This window comes from Thunnus maccoyii, chromosome 2 (genome assembly GCF_910596095.1).
Source record: "Thunnus maccoyii chromosome 2, fThuMac1.1, whole genome shotgun sequence".
Classification (NCBI taxonomy): Eukaryota; Metazoa; Chordata; class Actinopteri; order Scombriformes; family Scombridae; genus Thunnus; species Thunnus maccoyii.
In genome coordinates, this window is record NC_056534.1 from 29,029,269 (window position 1) to 29,050,993 (window position 21,725).

The 21,725-nt window shown below is 42.5% G+C and overlaps 2 protein-coding genes, 1 long non-coding RNA gene and 1 other non-coding gene across 13 annotated transcripts in view; 1 reads left to right on the forward strand and 3 right to left on the reverse strand.

The window, feature by feature from the left end:
- Nucleotides 1-16,867, reverse strand: part of htt (huntingtin) — a 30,182-nt gene extending 13,315 nt beyond the window's left edge. For 4 of the 10 annotated variants that reach the window (XM_042427401.1, XM_042427393.1, XM_042427400.1 and 1 more), the window contains exons 1-37: nt 16,505-16,867; nt 14,581-14,664; nt 13,477-13,609; nt 13,133-13,192; nt 12,852-12,931; nt 12,553-12,691; nt 12,109-12,250; nt 11,711-11,889; nt 11,338-11,542; nt 10,938-10,985; nt 10,522-10,599; nt 9,977-10,380; nt 8,008-8,134; nt 7,782-7,897; nt 7,569-7,680; nt 6,880-7,017; nt 6,146-6,304; nt 5,923-6,020; nt 5,692-5,831; nt 5,483-5,546; nt 5,244-5,344; nt 4,816-4,962; nt 4,421-4,541; nt 4,062-4,207; nt 3,774-3,958; nt 3,421-3,644; nt 3,204-3,330; nt 2,989-3,113; nt 2,732-2,842; nt 2,487-2,564; nt 1,433-1,656; nt 1,231-1,309; nt 979-1,140; nt 836-891; nt 563-711; nt 333-469; nt 110-226 (exon numbers count right to left, since the gene is read on the reverse strand). In XM_042427401.1, coding sequence (XP_042283335.1) covers nt 110-226; nt 333-469; nt 563-711; nt 836-891; nt 979-1,140; nt 1,231-1,309; nt 1,433-1,656; nt 2,487-2,564; nt 2,732-2,842; nt 2,989-3,113; nt 3,204-3,330; nt 3,421-3,644; nt 3,774-3,958; nt 4,062-4,207; nt 4,421-4,541; nt 4,816-4,962; nt 5,244-5,344; nt 5,483-5,546; nt 5,692-5,831; nt 5,923-6,020; nt 6,146-6,304; nt 6,880-7,017; nt 7,569-7,680; nt 7,782-7,897; nt 8,008-8,134; nt 9,977-10,380; nt 10,522-10,599; nt 10,938-10,985; nt 11,338-11,542; nt 11,711-11,889; nt 12,109-12,250; nt 12,553-12,691; nt 12,852-12,931; nt 13,133-13,192; nt 13,477-13,609; nt 14,581-14,664; nt 16,505-16,602 — 4,893 coding nt within the window. In that variant the 5' untranslated portion in view covers nt 16,603-16,867. The remainder of the gene's footprint in view (nt 1-109; nt 227-332; nt 470-562; nt 712-835; nt 892-978; nt 1,141-1,230; nt 1,310-1,432; nt 1,657-2,486; nt 2,565-2,731; nt 2,843-2,988; nt 3,114-3,203; nt 3,331-3,420; nt 3,645-3,773; nt 3,959-4,061; nt 4,208-4,420; nt 4,542-4,815; nt 4,963-5,243; nt 5,345-5,482; nt 5,547-5,691; nt 5,832-5,922; nt 6,021-6,145; nt 6,305-6,879; nt 7,018-7,568; nt 7,681-7,781; nt 7,898-8,007; nt 8,135-9,976; nt 10,381-10,521; nt 10,600-10,937; nt 10,986-11,337; nt 11,543-11,710; nt 11,890-12,108; nt 12,251-12,552; nt 12,692-12,851; nt 12,932-13,132; nt 13,193-13,476; nt 13,610-14,580; nt 14,665-16,504) is intronic. The other 6 variants (XM_042427405.1, XM_042427395.1, XM_042427394.1 and 3 more) reach the window with 4 other exon arrangements.
- On the reverse strand, nt 2,286-2,417 carry LOC121888857. The gene has a single exon (XR_006093342.1).
- LOC121907945 lies at nt 7,798-20,187 on the forward strand. Its single transcript, XR_006099134.1, has 3 exons — nt 7,798-7,885; nt 13,495-13,623; nt 20,099-20,187. It is a non-coding gene; the product is annotated as an uncharacterized LOC121907945 (long non-coding RNA).
- The window catches only part of grk4 (G protein-coupled receptor kinase 4), a 52,188-nt gene continuing 47,845 nt past the window's right edge, over nt 17,383-21,725 (reverse strand). The window contains exon 16 of the mRNA XM_042427499.1: nt 17,383-20,988. Within this exon, the coding sequence (XP_042283433.1) occupies nt 20,932-20,988 (57 nt within the window). The 3' untranslated portion in view covers nt 17,383-20,931. The remainder of the gene's footprint in view (nt 20,989-21,725) is intronic.

The following is a 21,725-nucleotide window of genomic DNA, read 5'->3' on the forward strand; positions in this document are numbered from 1 at the left end:
AGTTTACTTGAATGCCGATTTTTCACAATGATGACCTTGCATAAATTAAATTCTATGATTTCCCAGCTGATTAACAGCACAAACATCTTAACCTGTGTGCATATCTCACCTGCTGCTTGGCAATCATGGGAAGTATGACATCAGCGATCTGTCTGGACAATCTCTTCCATTTGTCCTCATTCTCTTTGTGACACTGCTGCAGTACAAGAATGAACATCTCCAAAACCTACAACACACACATAAAGACACATGTAAGGAAAAGAAAAGGCTTGGATCGCTTAAAAATACTTTATGGTACGCAGATACTATGTGCCTTGTATTTGAGACTGTACCTGATGGTACTGTACAAGCCTGAGCAGCATGGAGACCACCACTTCTTTCTGCGTATCCAGCTCTTTGCCTGCATCCGCTTTGTTGGAGCCCCTCAAGACAAACAGGTCATGGACGATTGGCTGCAAGGCTGGAATCGCTGGTAGAGGAAGGAAAAAAGTATGTAAAACATGTTTACCAAAAGAAGAAATAAGTGCCTATGTGGTGTGTGTGTTGCTTGCATTCCTCTCACCGTGCGTGACAGCTTTCCTGCCGCTGGCCATGATGCCGTCACACAGCTGGATGATCTTAGGGATGCTGATTATCTGCTTGGAGTGGTAACGCTCGTAAGACAGCAGCACCAGGAAGAAAAAGATGTTGGGAATGATGGCCTCTGAATCTCTGAGAAAAAAAAAAAGTGCAACATTTATTAATTCATTTGCAGGACAGCTTTGTGCGAGACACATGGGTTTGTGAAGATTGGCGAGACAGATCGCCCTGCTTTCACAGAAAAAAGCAAACTTACCTGAACTGTCCCACTTCAATGTACTCAAACTGCTTCAAGACAAACCCTATGAACACCTGGAACATAGAAAATGTTTTCCCAAGTGAGTAAAGTCCCAGATGTTGCATGCAAAAGAATGTATGCATTTTATTTATGTGTTTAACCTGATCTGAGTCCAGCAGGCAGTAGTTGACTCGGAGCTGCACGAGCTGGGCTAGCAGATCCAGCACTTGTCTCTGCAGGGCCACAGATGTGCTGGTGGTGTACTGCTTCAAAGCTTTGATCACCAGCGGCTCAAACAGACGGATGTGGTTGTGGATGGCATTCTGGGAAATCAGATGAAACCAGAGCTTTCAGAATTGCAGCACTTCACTCAAATAAATGAATAAGAAACAAGCAGAGCAATATAAGTCTACCTTGTCTCCTCTGTGGCGTGTTGCATTTGCGATGTTGGACCTCAGCTGGGTGGATGCTTTTTGCATCACATCAAACCATCTGGAAGTGGAGAAAAATGGGTCTATAATGCTTTGCTTATTCTATGTTAACTTATTTCTGAGTTCTACTAAGCACATTGCCTCATACACAAAAATCATGTGTGATCTATGTGCTACAACCCACCCAGAGGTGTCCTGCTCCTGCTCAGCCTGCACCATGTTACGGAGACTGGCGTCAGCCAGAGCCTGGGTGAAGTGTGTGTATGGTGCCATGAAGCAGTAATGGTAGAGGCCTGGTCGCAGGCTGGACGAGCCAAGACGGAGAGCCTTGCCCTGGGAACGGCTGGGTCCACTCAGGACGCCCTCGTACTGGGATGCCAGGTTGGTGCCAAACAGGGTTTTCAACAGCTGAAGAACAAGAGTAAGTCTTCAACTGTTAGAGCAAGGAATGAATTGAAAATCTGCAACATCTTAATAAACTAAATCAAATCTAATTTAATAAGAGACATTATCTGACTTTGATTAAATCTACCAATTAGATTCTCGAATTTAGCCATAAATAAAGGTCTACAGTGGAACATAATCATCAACTAGCGAGTCAGTTCTTTGCATTTATTATCAATTTTCCAAGGATGTCTTGTCTTAACGCAGGATATTCCGGTTTTAAACAGTAATGTTCCTCAAAGATGTTGGTGTGACATAGTGTGAAATTTTTTTAATCTGTGAAAATTGTGATCATTTAATTTTTGCTCTTGTAATTCAGTGACTTTAGTCTTTCATGGGACACTTCTTTAGTAAGGGCTCTTGCCTCCACAGGAGTAATTATTACAGGGGACATTTTTAAGTACAATCCCTTTCTTTGTTATATCTGGTATTAATTCTAAATTGACAGGCAGTGACTATTACAAATAGTCAATTTTTTAAGCATTTTTTTGCTGATTCTCTCTGGCTTCTTAGAATCAGGAGAATTCATTATGTGAAAAGAAAGTGAAGAGATGGTCATCTAGCCAGTATATTGCTATGCGTGTATAATAATGAATGTATGGAACCATCGCACAGGGAAACCAATGCCTTTACAGGCCCTGTCGGCAGGAACCAGCCTCACTCTGTGTGGAGTCGCACTGGTTGCAGCACACTGCTCAGTGCTGGAACCACAGAAAGACTGCCACACACACACACAAACAACTCAAAACACAAATAAACACACCTTTAATCAGAAACACACACAAATTACTGACCTGCTGTACACAAACAGTAGCCATGGTTGGTTCTCTGGAGAAGCAAGACTTGAGGTAGCCCAAGATTTCCTCCACACACTGAGAAAAAAAGCAAGATTATTATGAGCAAGAATTTACTGGCTTATATTAATGAAACAAAATAACTTGAATAGTATCTATATTGACCTGTTCAATCCTCCAGAACATCCTCCTTCCTGCTCCCACTGATATTAATACTGTCTATTAGAACTGAAAGTCATGTTTACCTTGCTGATGTCATGTAGTGTGGCCAGCTCCAGTAGCTGAGACAGAACGTCTAGAGTAGCACGCAGGAACCCTCCAAATTTCTCCTGGCTACTGTGGAGGTCCAGCGTCACCTAGGAGACAAACAGCAAAAAAAAAAATCAATCAATCAATCAATCAATCAATCAATCGACCAACAACACTACCAACCACTGCCACCACCATAAAACAGGTTTCTTTCATGTGAGCAACTAGATTACAAATGAATGCGTTTTCTGACCTTGTAGTTAGCATGCGTAGCTTTGAGGACGTCATAGAGCTTGAGGTAGGGTGGCAGGTGGTAGAAGCTGCCGAGGGTGGTAGACTTGTTTACGGCTGCTGAACTTGTGCCATCTGCTGGTCTGCCTGCTCACAAAAAACACAATATCAAACATTAAATACTCACAGACACTCAGAGAGATAAACTGAACCTATGTTAGGTGGGTTTGCATGTACCTGTGTTGACCTCATTGCTTTTCTTTGGGCTCATAGGGGCAACACTGGGCTCAGCAACCTCTTTCTCCTTGCCTTTCCTGCGGATGGGACTGAGGGAGGGGGTGTTGGTCAGGGAGGGGAGGGTGGCCTGAAGAGGAGGGAGACGTATGAAAACCGTTACCACCATTACCATGATACTATAAAAAAAAAAAAATCAACAGCTCTCTGTCAAAGTTACCTTAGCTGCTGGTCCTGGTGGTGTGTCGTCCAGCACATGGGCGCAGATGTTGAGGATCTTCAGTAGGTGTGAGAATAGCTGCTCCAACATAGCCACCAGGGAGCGCTCTGAAAGCGCTGCCCAGGGTTCCTCCATCTTATTCGGGCCTCCACTGGGGTTTGTGCTGCCACTGCTGCCTTCTTCCTCTCCAGCCCAGGGGTTGCGCATGCATTTAGGAGCCACAGCTGGGAACAGGAGTATCAATAACAAGTTACTGATTTTGCCTGAAAAGTTTTGTTTAAAGTTGGATTATATTTTTACCTCTAATTTCAAGCTACATGATCATGTGAATTTTTTCTATACATTCTACCTACCAGCAAGCAGGTTGCCAGAAAGCAACAAGGCGTCCTGGTGTGCAGATAGATCCAGTGGGAACCAGGCGGAGGAGAGTAAGGAGAGAACCATGTTGGCCATTCCTACTGTCAGAGTTCTTCGCTCCGTGTCTGGTGCAGATGAGGAGGTGGTTGAGGAAGCCGTAGCATTGCTGGGCTGTGAAAGACTGGATAACAGAGGGACAGTGTCAGGAGTTAATCAGGTGTGTTTATAACACTACTACATGGGTAGTCACATGAAGAGGTATATGTGTGCGTGTGTACACAAACCTGAGGGCCCTGCCCCTGCTGCGGTTGAGACTAGAGCGAGATGCAAAGCTGCTACTAGAGCTAACGTAGCCGCAGTGCCAGCCTGTGTTCCAAGTGCACACTGGAAAATTTGAAGCCAGGAGGCACAATGCCTCACAGCAGCCAAACTACAAAAAGGCAGCAGAAAAACAGAATTTAAGCACATTATGTTAATACATAGTAACAATCTTTTATTCATATTTGCTGTTGTGCCAATTTTACTAATAACCCACAATAACTATTATCAACTAGAATCTAAATTGTTGCCAATGTACAGCATAAATAGTGAAAAAGTGAGACAAAAGATGTATGAGTGCGTTTGTGCGAGTGTGAAAGCTCACGGTCAGAGCTCTGGAGGTAGAGGAGGTGAAAGCATGGGAGACAGCGGTGACAACTCGAGACAAGTTGTTCTCCATTGTGACGTCAGACACAGTGTTGGACAGGTTGTAGCCTCGATACGTCCTGTCAGACAGAAGAGCATTCACTTACTCAAAGATTATATTCAGTGGTTTCCTCATGGGCTTCGTTTGTAATTGAACAACTTGAAATTTCAAAAAAAGATGCTGTGTTTCTAATCTAATACAAGGCAGTTATGATCACACTGAACTGCTTGATGGAAGGCTTGAATTCGAGATGGCTCAACAATTATTTTTAGTAAAATTGTGACCATGAGAGCCTATGAAATGCAACATGAAATGAGTGTGCACCCGTGTAAAGTGTGTGTGTGTATAGGTACCTTGTGATTGTGCTGACTGTGAACTGGGAGGGAGGTTGTGTCTCATGCATCAGGAGCTGCAGGTAGACTGAACTCTGGTCCCGGGCGATAGCCACTATGGGGTCCACCTGGCCCTGGTCACAGTCATAAAACAACCTGGGAACCAGCCTGTTAGAGTGAGAGGCACAGAGAGGAGAAGAAGAAAGGGATTAAAAGGAGAATAAGGAGGGAGAGGTAAAGTTAACATGTTAGCATGCTTGTGGGGCCTGTAATCTTTCCACCAACAAAAAAAAAAAAAAGAAAAATCCGGGTGCAGCTTATAGGACTGAAATGCCTCAGACATGGGTTTGCCAGATCAAAAGGAAAAAGAAAAATATTGGGATACATTCTGGACCAGAGTTGGAGTATATCCCCAAGGAATAAACTACATTAGTTTATTAAGTGTATACCTGCTGACAGCTGAGGCTGCCACGTGCCGGACTCTGGGGTCATCATCTCCCAGCAGGTGGACGACTACGTCATTTAGAACTCTTTCCTGCAGCCGCAGTCGCTGGATAGAGAGAAATGTGGACAAATTAGGGACCAGATGACAACTCAGATGTTGAAAACTGAAAAGATATACTCTGCATTTGGGTGTGAGTGTGTAAAACAAAAAGGGTACAGGAAAGGTAAGAAAATGAGAAGTTACCCCAGTGTAGTGATGATCTCCTTTGTGCAAAGTCTCAGTTTTCCTCTCCAAGAAATTAACTAACCTGAGAGACAGGAAAGAGTAAATCTCTAAAGGACAATCACAGCTAATACATTGTATTGATGTGTTCCAAGCTATGTTTTTATTAAAGTAAACAGTGTCTCCTGGTAGCTCCAGTAATACAAAAATGTATCATGAATCCATCTTACCGGAAGTCCATCTCAGCCAGGGTTTCCAAGAGCTCAGTGCGAACGAGCCAATAGGATGAGTCCCTCAGAGCCAGCAGGTCTATCACCAACTGCAGGCCCAGCTCACTCAGGGTACTGCTGCACACAGTCATGATGCAGTGCTGAAACACACACACACACACACGTCAGATTCACAGACATACACAGTGCACTACTAATTCTACTAACATTAAAAACACACAAATGTCTTACCCTGACTGCAGAGCAAGCCATCTTGCAGGTGACGGAAGACTCATCTTTCAGAGTTTTTTGGAGCAAAGGCACCAAATCCACCAGGGACAGAGGGTTACCTGGAGAAGAACGGGACACACGGGTGATATTTAACCTAAAATTCTAAACAGCACTCAGGTTCCCAACAATGTGTCAGCACCAGGACAAACTGCTGCACAAAACATCCCCACACACACACACTCACCTGTTGCACTCTGCACACCGGCCAGCCAGGTGTGTATGTTGTAACGTGTTTTGGTGAGTGCAGCCTGTATGATGGCTCCACAGAGGATGGCCGTAGCCCCTCTGATCTGCGGGTCCCCGTGATCAATGAGGCCCAGCATATCACTGATAAACTGCTGCTCTGCAAGGGGACGGAGAAAGGAACGAGGGTCAAAGGCAGTGCTGAAGGCACACGAATAAGAGCAGCCAGTTGATGCATTTTGTTACTTATCTAATCCATACAAATTGTATCATGACAAATTCTCATTTCTCCATAGCAGGGTGCACAATTCTCATGCCTGACAGAATGTCACATGTGAGAGTTGAAATATCAACAGTCCACCCACACAGGTGTTTTCACTTATTGCCTGATTAGACCTCTCCTCAGGACTGTGTGGGTGTGTACAGATTCTACTTAATTGACATCTTCCTCACTCTCCTGTCAGTTTAGGGGGCTGGTGACCTCACACACATCTCAGTAAGCTCTGCCCACTTTCAACCTGAGCAGACTTCTAATCAGCCGGAGTAAGTGAAAACACCTGTGTGGGTGTGCACACTGCACAGCCTCTCATTTGTCCTACAAATTATAGGACTTTGCTCTAGTAAAACACTAATAAAAAATATCTGAATTAATGGAATAAACCTAACTTGTAAACTGTTGTGAGAGTCTTAATTTTGTCCACAAAGCAGGATTGTCTTTATTTATTTATTTCTTACCTTCTACTGGAATGCCATCCAGCGGCTCCAGGTAGAGGGAATTAAAGAAAGCTTCAGGATGCAGTGCACCCGCTGCACCGATACAACTGACCGCCAGGGCCTTCACGCTCACTCGCACCTCCTTGTCAGGGGTCAGACCTGGACAAACACAAAGCAAAGATTGACACACTGAAACATCAGAGACTCATGCAGCTATGTGACCAGTCTGATGGCGGAAAGTCAGATAAATCTATTCTGAATTATTGAAGTGAACGACTGTGTTGAAGTTTCTTGTTCGTTTGTTTTTGATATCATTTAAAATTTTATTGTCCTATGTTTTTAAGTTTTATAATTGTACAATAGTAGTGTTTAAAAAATGTATTAATTGGTCGACAACTGAGTAGTTACGCTTTATGAATTCTTCACGTTCATTTATTTGTACAGTTTTTATTTGAAGCATGAGCAGATCAAATTGATGGATTACTGTCCTTAAGTATTATATAATAAAAAACTGACACAGATGCTTCAACCCGAGCTTCTCAAAAACTGGGCCAGCATCACTGGTTCTGCTTATTTACAGGCCAGCACTCCCTTTTGCTGTTGAAGACATCAGCTTCCCCAGAGTGTGTTTTCTTTCTCTTATATTTTAGAATTTATATTTCTCATTTTATTTACTCTACACACATATGTGCCCTTTTGGTAACACTCACCATTCTTTTGTCCTGTCAGCAGGAAGGAAGCAGCAAGAAGCCGTACACAGTGCACCAGAGGCTCCACCCCCTGGTCTGTATAGTGTCCAATTGGACCCTTTATACGTGATGGCTGAGAAAAAGGCAGAAGAGTTAAACAATCAGATGCTTCACCTTTACTTTCACTTCCCTTGTGAAATACTGGCATGGAGATTTGTACGGCTGTGTCTTTACCTTGTTGTCCGGTTCAGGTTCAGCAGGTTCATCCTTTGGTAAGAAGCGGTCCACACTGCTGTCTGAACCCTGCCGGTTGTGACCTCGACCTTCGAAGAGATGAGGTTTGCTCAGAGCTGCACACACACAAAACAAAAACAATTAGGCATTATCAGTGCTTCAATAATTTTCTGTACAAACCACAGTTTCTGTGTAAGCATGTCTCCATTTGTGCACACAAACATACCCAGTGCTGGCTGTAAGAATGGTTCTCTGGGTTCTTCTTGGGAGGAAGGTGCTGCCCCTTCATCTTCTTCATCCTGTAGTGTTCCAATCTGCATCCCAGAGTACTGACTCTCGCTGCCATCCAGCACCTTATACACACACACATAGAACAACCATCTCCAGAAAGGAACAAAACTTAACTTTACAGATACTTCACTTTACACCTCAAACACAACCACATGCAAAGGATACCAAAATAGTTTTGACTCATTCATTTTGAGTTAGATTTTCTGGGTTGTAGACAAATACAGCATCACAAACAAAGACCAGGTTGCAAGTCAAACAAACGTTCTCCTATTAGAACTCTACTTCATGCTTGGGTCAATGCGAATTACAGCAAATCAACTGCATACAGGAACAAAGCACAGGCTCGAGAACTCCACAGTTGTGGTTGAGCACCAGAGGAAGACCAAGCTTTTGATCCAAACTATTGACTTTGAAGTGAATGCCACCGAGATGAGCGTAATTTATTTGTCATCTACATGAGCTTTTAGATCTAGTTTAGCAACAGCTTTTTTCCTGGTAAGATATACGAAGTATTCCTCTAAGAATGTGAAAAAGTGTTTTTTTTATCCCCTCGATGTTTGACCGCTGGAACAAAAGCCCGTCACCGCCTCTCGAAATATTTAGAGGGAAACAAATTTTAAGGAAAACAAAAGGAATTAGTGGCCATCATGCTTCTACTTTGAACACTCCACTCCAGGCCACTGAACATGGGATGTCGGGGTTGCTTGTTTTTTACAAAAGCCTTTCAAAAGCATCGCATTTTTAGGAGGGAAATCATTAAACATGGAGCCGAGGAAAAAAAAGAAGGGGGCATAACGTATTGTCAGTGACAACACGAGAGGAAAAGTAACAATGACGGAGCACATTGTGACGAACAAGCGAACGAAAGGAGGAAAAGTAGAAAAGGCAGACAAGCAAGCCCCTCCCACTCTGTTCAAAGTGTCCAATCGGCTGACCTTGTCACTAGTGCTAGAGGAGGAGGAGGTGGCATAGAAGGAAGAGGAGGAGGAGGAGAAAGAGAAAGAAGACGACGAAGAGGAAGCAGTGTAGACAGAAGAGTCGCTGTCTGTGGCATCGGGACCCTCGGTGGAAGTTGGCGAGGGCGGGGGCGGCTCAATCACCCGCGGCAATGGAGTGCACGACTGCGACGAAGTGAGCAGAAGGATAAAGGAGAAGGGGGGCAAGATCATAGAGGTAGAATTGTTAGAATGGACAAACTCACCAAAATGTCTCTGGAGGGAAGCAGATTAACATGACCTGCCTCCCAAAAAAAAAACAAATGATTGAACCTAGGGAGTGACTTCACATCTTTTCTGTATTTTAATTTCAAAAATGACCATACAAGTGGTTTGCATGTTGTACTCCATTAACTACCTGTAGGAAAAGGCCATAAGAAGACAAGCGTCCCATCTCTTTGAATAGAGAGTCGGCCATATTTAAAGTTCTGATAAACCTATTATCTCTCCCAATCCAGTTTATACCCGACATTGGCAGGATTTTTCACAAAAAGTGGCTTTTAATACTGTACAGCATGAACTGAAGCTAATGGCTGTATGTAAGGTAGAATATTAACTGAAGAAATTATACTAGAATTTGGGTAATTGTTTACAGTAATTTTAAGTATATGCAATTTAAAGGTAATGGGCTAAAAACACAACCAATTAAAAACCACCACTAAAAAATACCAAAGTGAGATGAAAATTTTGTCCATTCTACAAATCCTAATTCTATGAAGTGTAGTATCATTAATCATCAGGAACTAGGCCATTAGGTTTACAGGTACTGGTAGCTTTAACTGGTAATTGAGTCTTTCAGTATCTAGAGAAGTATGCTGTCCTCTGCATACCACAAAAACACAGAAGTGAAATATGGTATTTTTTAAACCAAATTTAATCTCACTCTCACACCCGCACAATCAGACTGACCAGCTCTGCTACATCTGAGGGAGTGACAGCTGAGTCTGGCCCCTCTGTGGTGGTCTGGGAGGAGTCGCTGGGTGGAAGCGAACGATCATTAGTGCCTAGCAGTGTCCCGCCCTCTCCTAAGGGCCCTCCCTCTGGCGTGGCGTTCTCCGGTGTGGTGTAGTCAGCTGTTTCTGGAGTGATGTTGGCCCCGCCGCTGGAGCTCTGACTGAGCATTTCCTCCTCGTTGTCATTGGGAGACTCGGGAGTGTCTGACGCAGATGTCCCGCCGCCGCCGCCGCCCTGCTCTGAGGAGGCACTCAAGTCAACGGAGTCGCCAGGCTGCAGGGTATGCTGGGAGGAGCGCGGCTGCTCCGTGATGATGTCCACCTGGGCTGCGGAGGAGCCGTCTGCGCCGACAACAGACGCTGGAGGAAAGAAACACACAAAACTAGATGGTAAAGCCCCAATCTGCTTTAATTTTTGATTTTTTTCTGTAAAATATAGTGAGTAAGACTGCCACAGTTGCCAATTATTTTACATTCCACCTCTTGGTTGATGAGACTCACCTGTGAAGGCACCAGTGGTGACCTCAGTCCTCTCTGGGTCATCCTCCAACCCATCCTCCTCCCCAGAAAGCATTTTACCTGCAAACAACAGGTTTAAGGTCAATATAACACACCAGCATCAATATTAGCTGAGGTGAGGGAAAGAGACTAAAACCTGGGTGGGAGAAATTTACTTTCAACTGAGTAAAAAAAAACAAAACAAAAACACCAGAAACTGCTTCAGATTTTCTTGAAATGGTTAGTTCTAGGATATATACATTGAAATCCTAATATTGTGCATCCTTAACAAAATATCGAGAATTTAGAGGAAAATCCACCACCTTAAGTGACTCAGTTGGAGGTAAATTTTCCCAAACCTTGACTGACACATCAGTAAGAGGTCAGAGGCGAGCAGAAGAGATAAATAGACTAGTCACCTCTCTGTTTCCTGAGAAGGAGTGGACTGCAGGAAGACCCTCCCCCCGCTGCAAATGGCAGGAAACAGGAAGCAGAAACAGGAGGTGAGGAAGAGAAAAGCAGCAGAAGCGCCGCGAGACTCGTAGGAAACGCGAACAATTAATTACAGACAAAAGAGAATGAGTAAGCCAGCAAAGAAAAAGCCACAAACAGATATCAAAGCAGAAACTAGAGAAAAGTGCAGTTTGGTCGAGTGATTAACTAGCAAAGTCAGTATGGGTTAATGAATTAAAAGCTACCAGAATCATATGTATGTAAACACTGCAGGAGCAACATTAGATTGTAAAAAGGGGATAACGAGCTTTATGAGCATAGTCCCGACCAGTGGCCGGACATTAAGATGCTGACGGATGTGTTTACCGATAAACTCCAGGATGCTGCCGGAGCGCGCGCGACTCTCAGTGTCCTGCCGAAACACGGTGGCGTGTGTAATGCTGCCTGCTGTGATGAGCATGTGCAGGAGTTCTGGTGGGGGAGTCCTGAACATCTGCTGCAAGAGCTCCAGAGCTGCTGTCACCACATTGTGATCCCAGTGCTGTGTGTAGTGTAGGGTCAGTTCATATACCTGTAGACACACAAACACACAAAAGGATTAATCGTCAACTGAGCTCTGATCACAGTGACAAAATCACATGTAGGTCTGACGTGTGGTCAATATCTTCAGCCAAAAGTATGCTAATATTGAAACTTACACTCTGACACAGACACACACACACACACACACTCTCTTAACCTGTAGCAGCTGTTCAGGTGTTGGCTGTACGTCAGCCTCCTTCCTCATCACTCCGAAGCTTCCTTTGAGGCTGGTGGTGTTGACTTGTTGCTGCAACAGAGGCATCAGGTAGCGGAGGGTTAACAGCACCCCCAAGATCAGATGGCTGGGGTGCTCCTCATCCACTGGAACCACCAGACCTGCACACAGGACAGACAGGAGGTCAAGCACATGTCTGTTGCCTGTGTGTCCTGCCAAACTAGCTCGCAAACGCTTGCTGAAATAAGTTTAACTGTTAAGTAGAAAAGTGTCTCTGCATCGCCTTGCAATCCAACCAATCTAATCCAATTTATCTGCAACGTACGAAAAGGAAAAGGGTGATCATATTTCTATCAACAAGCATGTAGAGTGTGTCCTACCCAGCAGCACGTTCAGAAGCCAGGTGTAGAAGTAGCTGGTGCGTCTGGAGTGTTGGCACACACTGACAGCCGAGCTGGCTGCTGTCCGTCTGATGGTGGGGGAGCTGGACTTCAGGTTGGCCACAAATGACTTCAACAACACCTGGGACAAAAAAAGGGTTGGACAACAATGAAAACAAGCTTTAAGGATTTCCAGATATGTATATGCCCTCATGAAAGTGTGTTGCATTAAAAATCTTCTATTTGATTGTATGTCTGTGCGTGTAAAGGGAGAAAGCCTTCAAGACAAATATTTCTATGGAGCCAAGATGGGAAATAAATACTTATGAAGAGAGGAAACCTCAGGAAGAAGATTTAGGAATAGCTGGCGCAGAAAGAAACACAAGGGGAAACTCTGCTACACCATTTCAAATGTTTCTGCTTTAGAACCCTGTGAGAGGATACCTTGATCTCGCCGTCATTGGCAAAGTGTCCCAAGGCTGCCATGATCTTAGGCATTGCTGCAGCCAGTGTCTCCTGCACAGTCTCCTCCTGCCGCTTGGTGATTCTGGTGAGGCATGGCAACAGGTTGACCAGGTAGGGTCTGGATCGCAAGAGGGAGGCGGATGAAGGGAAAAGTATGCAAAACAAAAGGAAAGTAGGAGAGGAGAGTATTTGAAGCATAGTTAGATTATGAAATTGCAACCTATTTGTATTTATATGAATGAAGTAAAAAGTTATCTTTCAGGCACTTGTGCATATACCTGCATTTCTGTGGTCTGATGAGGTGGGCCAGCTCAGCAAACCTCCACAAAGCTGCCCTCAGACTCCGAGAGGCACCATTCTACAAAATACACAAACATCATCATCATCACAAGTACCAACATCACCACTTTTAGCATCGTACTAATATCTTACAAGAGAAACAGCGAGCGTTTTCATTTTCACATTTTACATGAAACGGCAGTCAAACCTTAGTGAATGAGATGAATTCAGTTGCATAACACAAAAAAATGACTCACAATACAGACACATGCCTCATTACCTTTTTAATTTCTTTGTACAGCTCCAGCTGCAGTCTAGGCAGGTTGGAATCCATTAGTGCCTGAGGATAAAATGGATCAAGAATCATCAGCACAATAACACTAACATGTAACTTCAATTAGTAATTTAGTAAAAAGGAACCCTGGATTGTAAACTATCAAAAGACAGAAACCAAAGTCGGATAATATCAGGAGCCTGTTGCAAACATGTCAATATAATGCACCACTGAGCTCCCTGTGAGCAAAGTGTGGTTGGGAAACTCAATCTATGGTGCTATTTGTTTAAATCAGGGTGGAGGAGAATGCTGAAGAAAGCCTGGTGGGAGGTTTATGGGGTCTTGCTCACTTTGATGATTTTGTTTAGGCACTCATCGGCTACCATCCGGACATCTGACTCGCTGTCATCACTGCAGAGCAGGAACATCTCCATGGCGATGCCCAGCAGCTTCTGAAACTCTGGAGACGTTCTGCTCCCAGGACCATAGGAAAGAAAGTGAGGAAAATGTAACTACACACATATTTAACTTTCAACAGAATATGTTTATACATGAATAACTGTTCACACTTGAAACACTTAAAGCTGGAGTGTGAGACTTTTACATATAAATGAACGGCCGTTACATTCAAGCCCTTACCAAATGATTTAATGCAATGTTGATTAAGCCTATCACCACCAGATAAATCGCTGTGTATTTCACAGTATACAAAGTTTTTAAATCTGGTGTCTGTGGTGACTGCGGTGGCGCGTTTTACATAAACCAGCAACGATTGGTTTGCCAGAGCTGAAGGCCATCCATAGAGGATGCAAACCAGAGACTTCCACCAGCTGAGCCAGTCAACTTCCGGTTTAGCCCTCCACTAATTGGACTATTTAACTATACACTATCACTGCCAGATTGGGAGACAAAAGTTCTGCACTTCAGGTTTAAATGAACACACCCCCACACAAGTGTCATTCTTCCATTCAGCTGGATTTAAGCCAAACAGCTTTTCTCCAACTATCCTGAATCCATGCCTTTCTCCTCACCTTCATCAAAGACAAAAAAAACAAAACAAAAAAAAAAACAACCCACTGGTACTAGAGGGTGGCCCGACTAAAATCATCAAATCAGCCAATAATACCTAAGAGAGCTTAAAGCAAATCAACCAATAAGCTACTGAGAGCATTAGCTGAAAGGTCACCAGATTTGTTAGGACTCATCCAGTGGTTATTATTGATTCCCATACAAATATTCACAGCGATCCAGCTAGTAATTATAATAACTTGCTGTGGACCAAAATAAATGCAGCAGATCATATTTAGCACTCCTATAATAAACATTTAATATGTGGCAACCATTCTGTCAGTTTGGCAACAAAATATTCAACTTTGGTCAATTGTTATCACACTCCGTTAGGTGTAAGGCTTGACTGGAACAAACAAGATTTTAGTAGAATAAGCAAGGCCTACCTTAGAGACTGAGCCACAATGTTTTCACATATCGTCAGGCAATGGGTCACCCTGTCCTTCTTTGTGGCAGCCTGCTCCTTTTTCCTGTGAAGAAAATTGGGAGCATGAGAAGAACGGAGAGAAGGCATTACAGAGCAAAAGACAAGGAGGGACTGGGTTCAGAGACTGAGGCAGTGTCACTGTGAAATTTACTACATGCAGGAAGTCATTTCAGGATCTTAATTACATCTGTTGCTAATAGACCAACAGTAAAATGGATGGAATACTTTATATAAGTAGTCTGCACCGCCCCATAAAACACTGCTCACCTTTTTAGATTTCACTGCAAGAGATCAACAAAATTGAGTAGATCTCCACACAGCACATTTTAACTTTAGCCAAATTCAACAACTTTCTCTTGTTAAAAAGGGAGAAACATCCATTTCAAATGCTTTTATGTCTCAAACGGGAACTCACAAGGACATGATTTCAGACCTATTTATTCTGCATCTAATGATAAAGCATATCAAAGCACTGACAGCAGAATAAAGCCTGTTGCAGTGTGTGGCAAGTTATCTAAGATCACTAAGGGGGAGGCAAGAAGACACAGAGCATCAAAAATCATGGCTACTATTCAACCGCATAATCATTTAAACATATATAATCACCATAATGACATCTGTAACATTGCCTAAGATGCAGAGTAGGATAATCGCCTGATATCTGCTGTTTTACATTATTTAATGAGCAAAGAAGTAGCATTGTTACCTATGGCTACATAATTGATTATGAACAATTACCTCTGTGTATGAACCCAGTAAGCACCACAGCGGTCATGCAAATGAACTAATGCAAGCTATTAATGTGGAAGTTTTCTTGGAGATGACCAGGCCCGCACTGTAATAATCGCTTGTGATCGTAACGCTGTATGCCAATAAAAATTCTGTCCATCTTGCTCATGACTTGTTCTGGTATCACGCTGATGTGATAAATGATAATCCTGTGACAGCAGAGCAGGTGCAATTTTCAGAGCGAGGTGCTACAAATGCTTTTCAATGACTGCAGAAAGCTGAATTCATGATTGGAAAGACCTGGCTTTTCCCAAGATAATGTAAGTCTTTATTGGCTCACCAAAAAAAATTGAGTTTTTAACATCTACAGCTGCCCATGACTATAGCTGTTACACAAATAACGAAACGAATTATGACCCTAGTGCGTTAATAAATTGGTCACACTGTGATGAGTCTGCTCGGTACAAACACAGCACTTGACATGATATAATAGGCTAAAAAATATGTACATTTTAAAATGTGGAAAAGACGGTCATTACTGTAGCTGTCTGTCATGAGTTCTTGAATTAAACAGGCTTGACTCCTTAACCAGGAGCACAGCAGAAAACAAGGCGTGCAGCCCCCCCAGTACCTCTCGGATCAGGGTGGGATCACGGGGTGCGATGGACAAGGCGTAAATGACGTCAGTCCATCAAGAGGGCTACCATAGTAATTAATGCACCTGGTCACAATATGTACCCTTCCGTGCGAGCCATAACAACTGTATTCATTCAGACTGTGAATATGGCTTGCTCTCCTGAGATCAACCCATTAACCAGCAGGCACTGAACATATTAATTTCTCCCTGACCCCTTTTTTGCAGGTGCGTGGGCATTAATTAACGAACGCCTGTGTTACAGTAAAATCTGATACCTAAAACTCCAACGCCAAGGGGACACTCAGAAAATACCGAGGGAAGAAACCTCGCTGAGCAGCAACAAGTGGCTCTAAAATAACAGTGAAGTTGGAAATAAAATCTTAGTATCTGTATGATAGCTTCCATGTTAGCGTAATTAGCTTCGAGCCAGCTATTAAGCCTGTGAGCCACTGCCGTTAGCTGCTGAGCTAAGCTACGTGTGTAACCCCGCGGCTGTTTAGACAAAAACCCCACTTACTGTCTCTGGACAAGCTCCTCGGCGGTTGGTGGTCCCTGCTGTTGCTGGAATGACTTCAAAGACTCAAAGGCCTTCATCAGTTTCTCCATGGTGGCCATTTTAGCAACCAAACAGAAAGAAAGCTAGCTTGGTTTAGCTAATATTTACAATGTGAGCTGGAGAGCGAGCGGTGCGTAGCGCGACGAGAGTGCTAACACCGCTCGCTACAGCTACCACCTGCTCTCTCTGCCTTCTGTGGTGCAAGATAATCTCTTATCCTTCCACAATATTTTTCCTACGTGAAGAAAATGTTGGTCGATAAGCCATCTTTGATGCAGCGGTTAATATCACACCAGGAAGTGGCAAACGTGACAGCTTGACAGAGAGAGGGGGAGGAGTCCATCAGCGACCAATCAGATTGCGCTTTTGTGCTGATTGACATGAGAAAGAACCAATGACTGACTGTGAGTTTTTTTTCTTTTGTTTGTTATTGTTGCTGTCACGGGACCGCTGAAATACAGAATGTAAAAAACAGATTTGCGCAACAGAAATACTGAAGTTTGTATCAATCCCGCAAGGAAAAGGAGTGAGGAGGCTATGAGAGCTTCCTGTGAATCAGATCAAGGAGAAAATACGTGTAAAGGCTCTCACCCACACACGGATAATTTAATCTACCCATCCCTGACTCAGTGGGAGGGGTGGAGAATGAATGAAGAAATGACAACTGTCCAATAGAAAGAAATATTTAACTTTAATCTGTAATGAATTCCCATATAATGGGGTCAAGGAAGTAGTAGTAGTGAAAGTCTTAATAAACCTGCATTAAATATCCTCTCATGCCACCAGTGCAAAAGTTACATATCGTGGCTTAGACATAACAGATTTTTGCAACACAAGTCTATTTTTCATTCCTCCCATCTAAGCCCATTTATTCACAGAAAAAACAACACATTAAGATATGACACAAATAAGTCAGGACACATATTTTTTTATACAAATGGCAGTGTATTATTTCATAATTACAAATGTCAGATATGGTACAACAACCAGTGATACAACTTGTACAAGAATTAACAATGACTGCAGTGGTTGAACGACATGACTGTACAGATACAAAAAGAAGAAAAAAAAAATCAAGAAGTCCCAGGCCCCGTTTGAATACCAATAAAGCATTTGTCATTCCTCCCTTCCTTGAAATATCACTTCACTGACATATCTGGACTGAAAGTGAAACCCAGAAGAATCTCCAGGCATACATCAATGGTTATCCCAAAACTAGATTCATGTGACATCAAGGAACTGAGGATCTCTCACTTCTAAAGATGCTGGAGAGGGTCATCCCAGTTTTAGCGGGGCTGACTCACCATCACCACCTTTGAGGAAGGCAGGAGAGAAGGAATGCTTGCTATGTGTTCAAACAGGGCCAGCTCAGCTGGTCACCTTGCCATTTATAAAGTTGTCCTCAGATACCAGTGAGATATGTTGGCACTAGAAGGTCATCATTTACATATACAAGGAACCTGAAGTATTACAAACCGATACATGCTTGAGTAATAAAACATATGTATTTTTTTAAAACAGGCATTACAATGCACTTAGTGCGGACATTCAAAACTGTTGAGCTGTTTAAAGTTCCTTTATGTGAAGGAATTTCTCTCAGAATGGACGGAAGGATTAAGAGGTTGAAAAAGGTGGGATGTCATAAATTAACTTGGTAATTGGCACATACAATAAAGGCTGTCAGTCTTTCCTCAGTAAATTCTTCAGATAATAAAACACATTTGATTTACTCAATGTTGCTTTTGGTATCATTGGCAAAAAAGTTAAAGACACTTCCTATAGTCATTGTCAAAACACACCATAGTGCAATGAAACTAAACAGAATTTATTTACTGCTATATGGATGGTAGAAGAGTAAAGTTACTCCAAACAATGACAGAGGCATGGGTGGCGAACACAGTTTAGTTTCCCTGTGAGAGTGAGCGAATGTGGGTTAGAGCTTAATTACATGTTAGAAATACATCATTTACAAGGTTTTTGAGGCTAAAGAGCTAAAAGGCTAAAATCTACATAGGCAAGAGAAATCAGCTTCAAAATGTGCCTGAGAGCAACAAATAAGAACAAAACACTCAGAAACTCAAGTGACAAGCCAGCAACAGCTAGATGCGTTTGATTCCTGATTTTGATAATGGAATGTGCAACAGGGGACAAAACTTTTAGAACAAGCCAACTCTCCGAATTAGTAACCGGGTGGGGAAATATATGCGTACCATTTCACATATATGCAGTTTTGAGTTGTTTGAGTGACATTCAAGTCCCTACATGATTTTGACCTATTGTATTGACAAAATGCAGACATTGCTTTGTTTTATTAGTGATGTTGGAAACATCTGTAGAATCACAATGAATGAACCTTTTCAGTAACTTAATTTCTAACTTCACAATTTGGACATCAAATTTACTTCAATGCATTAGGTTGAACTAAAGCTGCATTTGCATACAGTATCATATACACACACGAAGCTAACATGTCCAGATTGGGTATTCACAGCATTAAAACAGGTGGTGGGGGAGTAAACAGCGACTGCCTCAAAAGCAAAATTCACAAGCAAAATGGCTTCAAATGCCTCTGAAATGCCAGTGAGAACAAACACAAATAGTGAACATGTTGAATCCTTATTGTAACATGTTTGGGTAATGCACAGAAAATCTATTTGTCCACGATTGGTTAACTTGGAGGCCAAAAACTTCCTCTATGATAAAAACAAAAGTGCACAACAGTTGTGGTTCTGCAAGTGGTCGAGTGTTCCTGTACACAGATGATGGTAACTCTGCAGGCAGGAGTTCAAATATTATCCACCTGTTTCTCCCCGTCTACACGCATACAAGCAACTGTCTCAAGTCATTCCTATGAGAGAACAACACACAAGATTTGAATGGAATAGTAAAAAGGTGGGCGCTATTACGGTTAACAGATTTTATTTTTATCTAGAACAAACACAGCTAAAGCCACAGGATTATAGCTGGAGGTCTACTAGCAGGATATGTGGCCGACGGGCATCGTGCTATCTATGATCAACAGGCGCACAGGCCAAAGCAGGCTGTATCGCGACTCAGTGCAGAGGCTAATAGCTGCTGACAGCTGAATCAATGGAAGTTAGTTTGATGCAACAGCAATTTGTTATCTAGATGAAGCCATTGTCGGCTGCAGGTCAGATCTCTGATACCACCCTATCATCCTCATCACCATCACCTGTCACTATGTTCCAACTCATTCACCAGTCAACCAGTCTCAGATTTACTGTTATACTAAGAAATATGGACAGCAAATTACTTGGATAATTCGAGGGAAAGGAGATGAAATAAAAGAGGTTCATAATTACTGGACAGGTCAGGAAAACAAGGTAAAGCCAGGTAGCACAACAAAAGTGAAGCAGGATTAAAAAAAAAAAAAGAAAAAAAAATTTAAAAAAAAAAAAGATGAGGAATAAAGAGAAATCACCAGAATTGTTCTGCCTGAGTGAATATTGTAACAGACATTTACTTAATGATAATTATCAGGCCTTGTACTGTATTATGGAAAAAGCCCTCCATAATATTTCCTTTATTTTCCAGGTCTCAAAGATTGTCAGAAATAAATCCATGCCACCTCTGCTAGACTCGAGTTGGTACAGGCACCTAGAAGACCGTTTACGACACACCAGCCAAACACCAATACTTGCCATCCAACCTGCCTAACAGAGCTGACGGAAGGACATGGATTATCACTTCTAGGTCAACTTCGTGTCCTTCGATCGAAAGGACAGGTGGACATTTAAGGTGGAAACGCACGGGAAGGGTTTAAGCAGCATGGCATAAACACAGCAAAGTTAGACTGGATTTATTTTCCCCTTAACATTTGGATCTACAAGCTTCATTCAGATCTACCTGAGCCTTGAGGGGATACATAGGCTATGGGTTTGTCTGGGACCGGGCGGGTCTGATGTGCTAACAACACGTCACATTGGCCAAATCAATGATAAACATACAGCACACATAAAAACAAAAAAAGGCCTTATGCTACATTGAGAAAAATAAAAAGACAACTGGTACTGTGCTTCTTAAAAAAACTCCCCAATACACATTATCCATACTCATTCCAAAAGAAAATTAAAAAAAAGAAATAAAAATGTAATGTATGCATTCAAGTGGTACTTTTATGGCTTTTTGTACAATACAACCTTTAGTGAAAATATACATCTAGACATAAATTCAAGTACAAATGTACAAAATCTTTAAACTCATACTTTTTTCTTTAATTATAATACACTTTTAATACAGCTCATAAATACAGGTCAACATTCACTGAGTTCCTAAGATTTGCGCTCGGTTGGAGTTTGTGGTGAAGTTCAGCGGCGGGTTGGGGGGGTGGGGTTAGGCAGGAGGCAGGTGGAGGTGGAGGGAGTGGTTTAAAGTCGCGAGGGCTCTTCGATCTCATCGTCACTGTAACCGCTCTTAAAACAGACCTGGGAAGAACCAAAAGTGAGGATATATCATTAGCAACTTTGATCACTACACCATCTCACGGGCAAAAATGTTCAAGATGAGGGTTTGTTTTGTTTTTTTTTTTATTTTCCAGAAGTGCTGACCTTGAATTAACCACATCACAAGTGTTATGCGCTGTAAGGCAAAAGCTGTACCCACACGTTACTGTGAGCACGTACCAGCTGACATGTGGTAAATTAGAGAGGAACAGAGAACATGTGATTCAAGCAAAGGCATTGGTTTGGTAGCAAATAACAAATTATGATGAAATTGGTCACTATGCTTTATTTTAAATTGGTAGTATAACAAAAAACATGTAGAAATGCTATGCAGATCTCTATTGTGTTGATGCACTATCCCTACTTTCTTGACAAAGACCTTAAACGTAATGATAGATATCTTAATATTAACTAAAATCATGCAGAGGGAGTAGTGTGTAGTGTCTGCAGTCTTCCTCTCAGGCTGCATACGAGCCCCGACAACCTCCACCAACAAGACGAGATGGACTCTATGCAGCCTGAGAGGCGAAACGTGGGGCACAAGTGTAAAGTAAAGCACTCACTGCTGCTTGTAAAGCTTATTGCTGTGAGCTCACAATAACAACTAAAGGCAACTGAGATGAGCATGTTGACAGTTCTATCAACTCCTTGCTTCTCTAATCTTGATTTTGGCAGCTGGACATCAAGATATTGGTGTGGAGGATTTCAAAAAGTGAGAA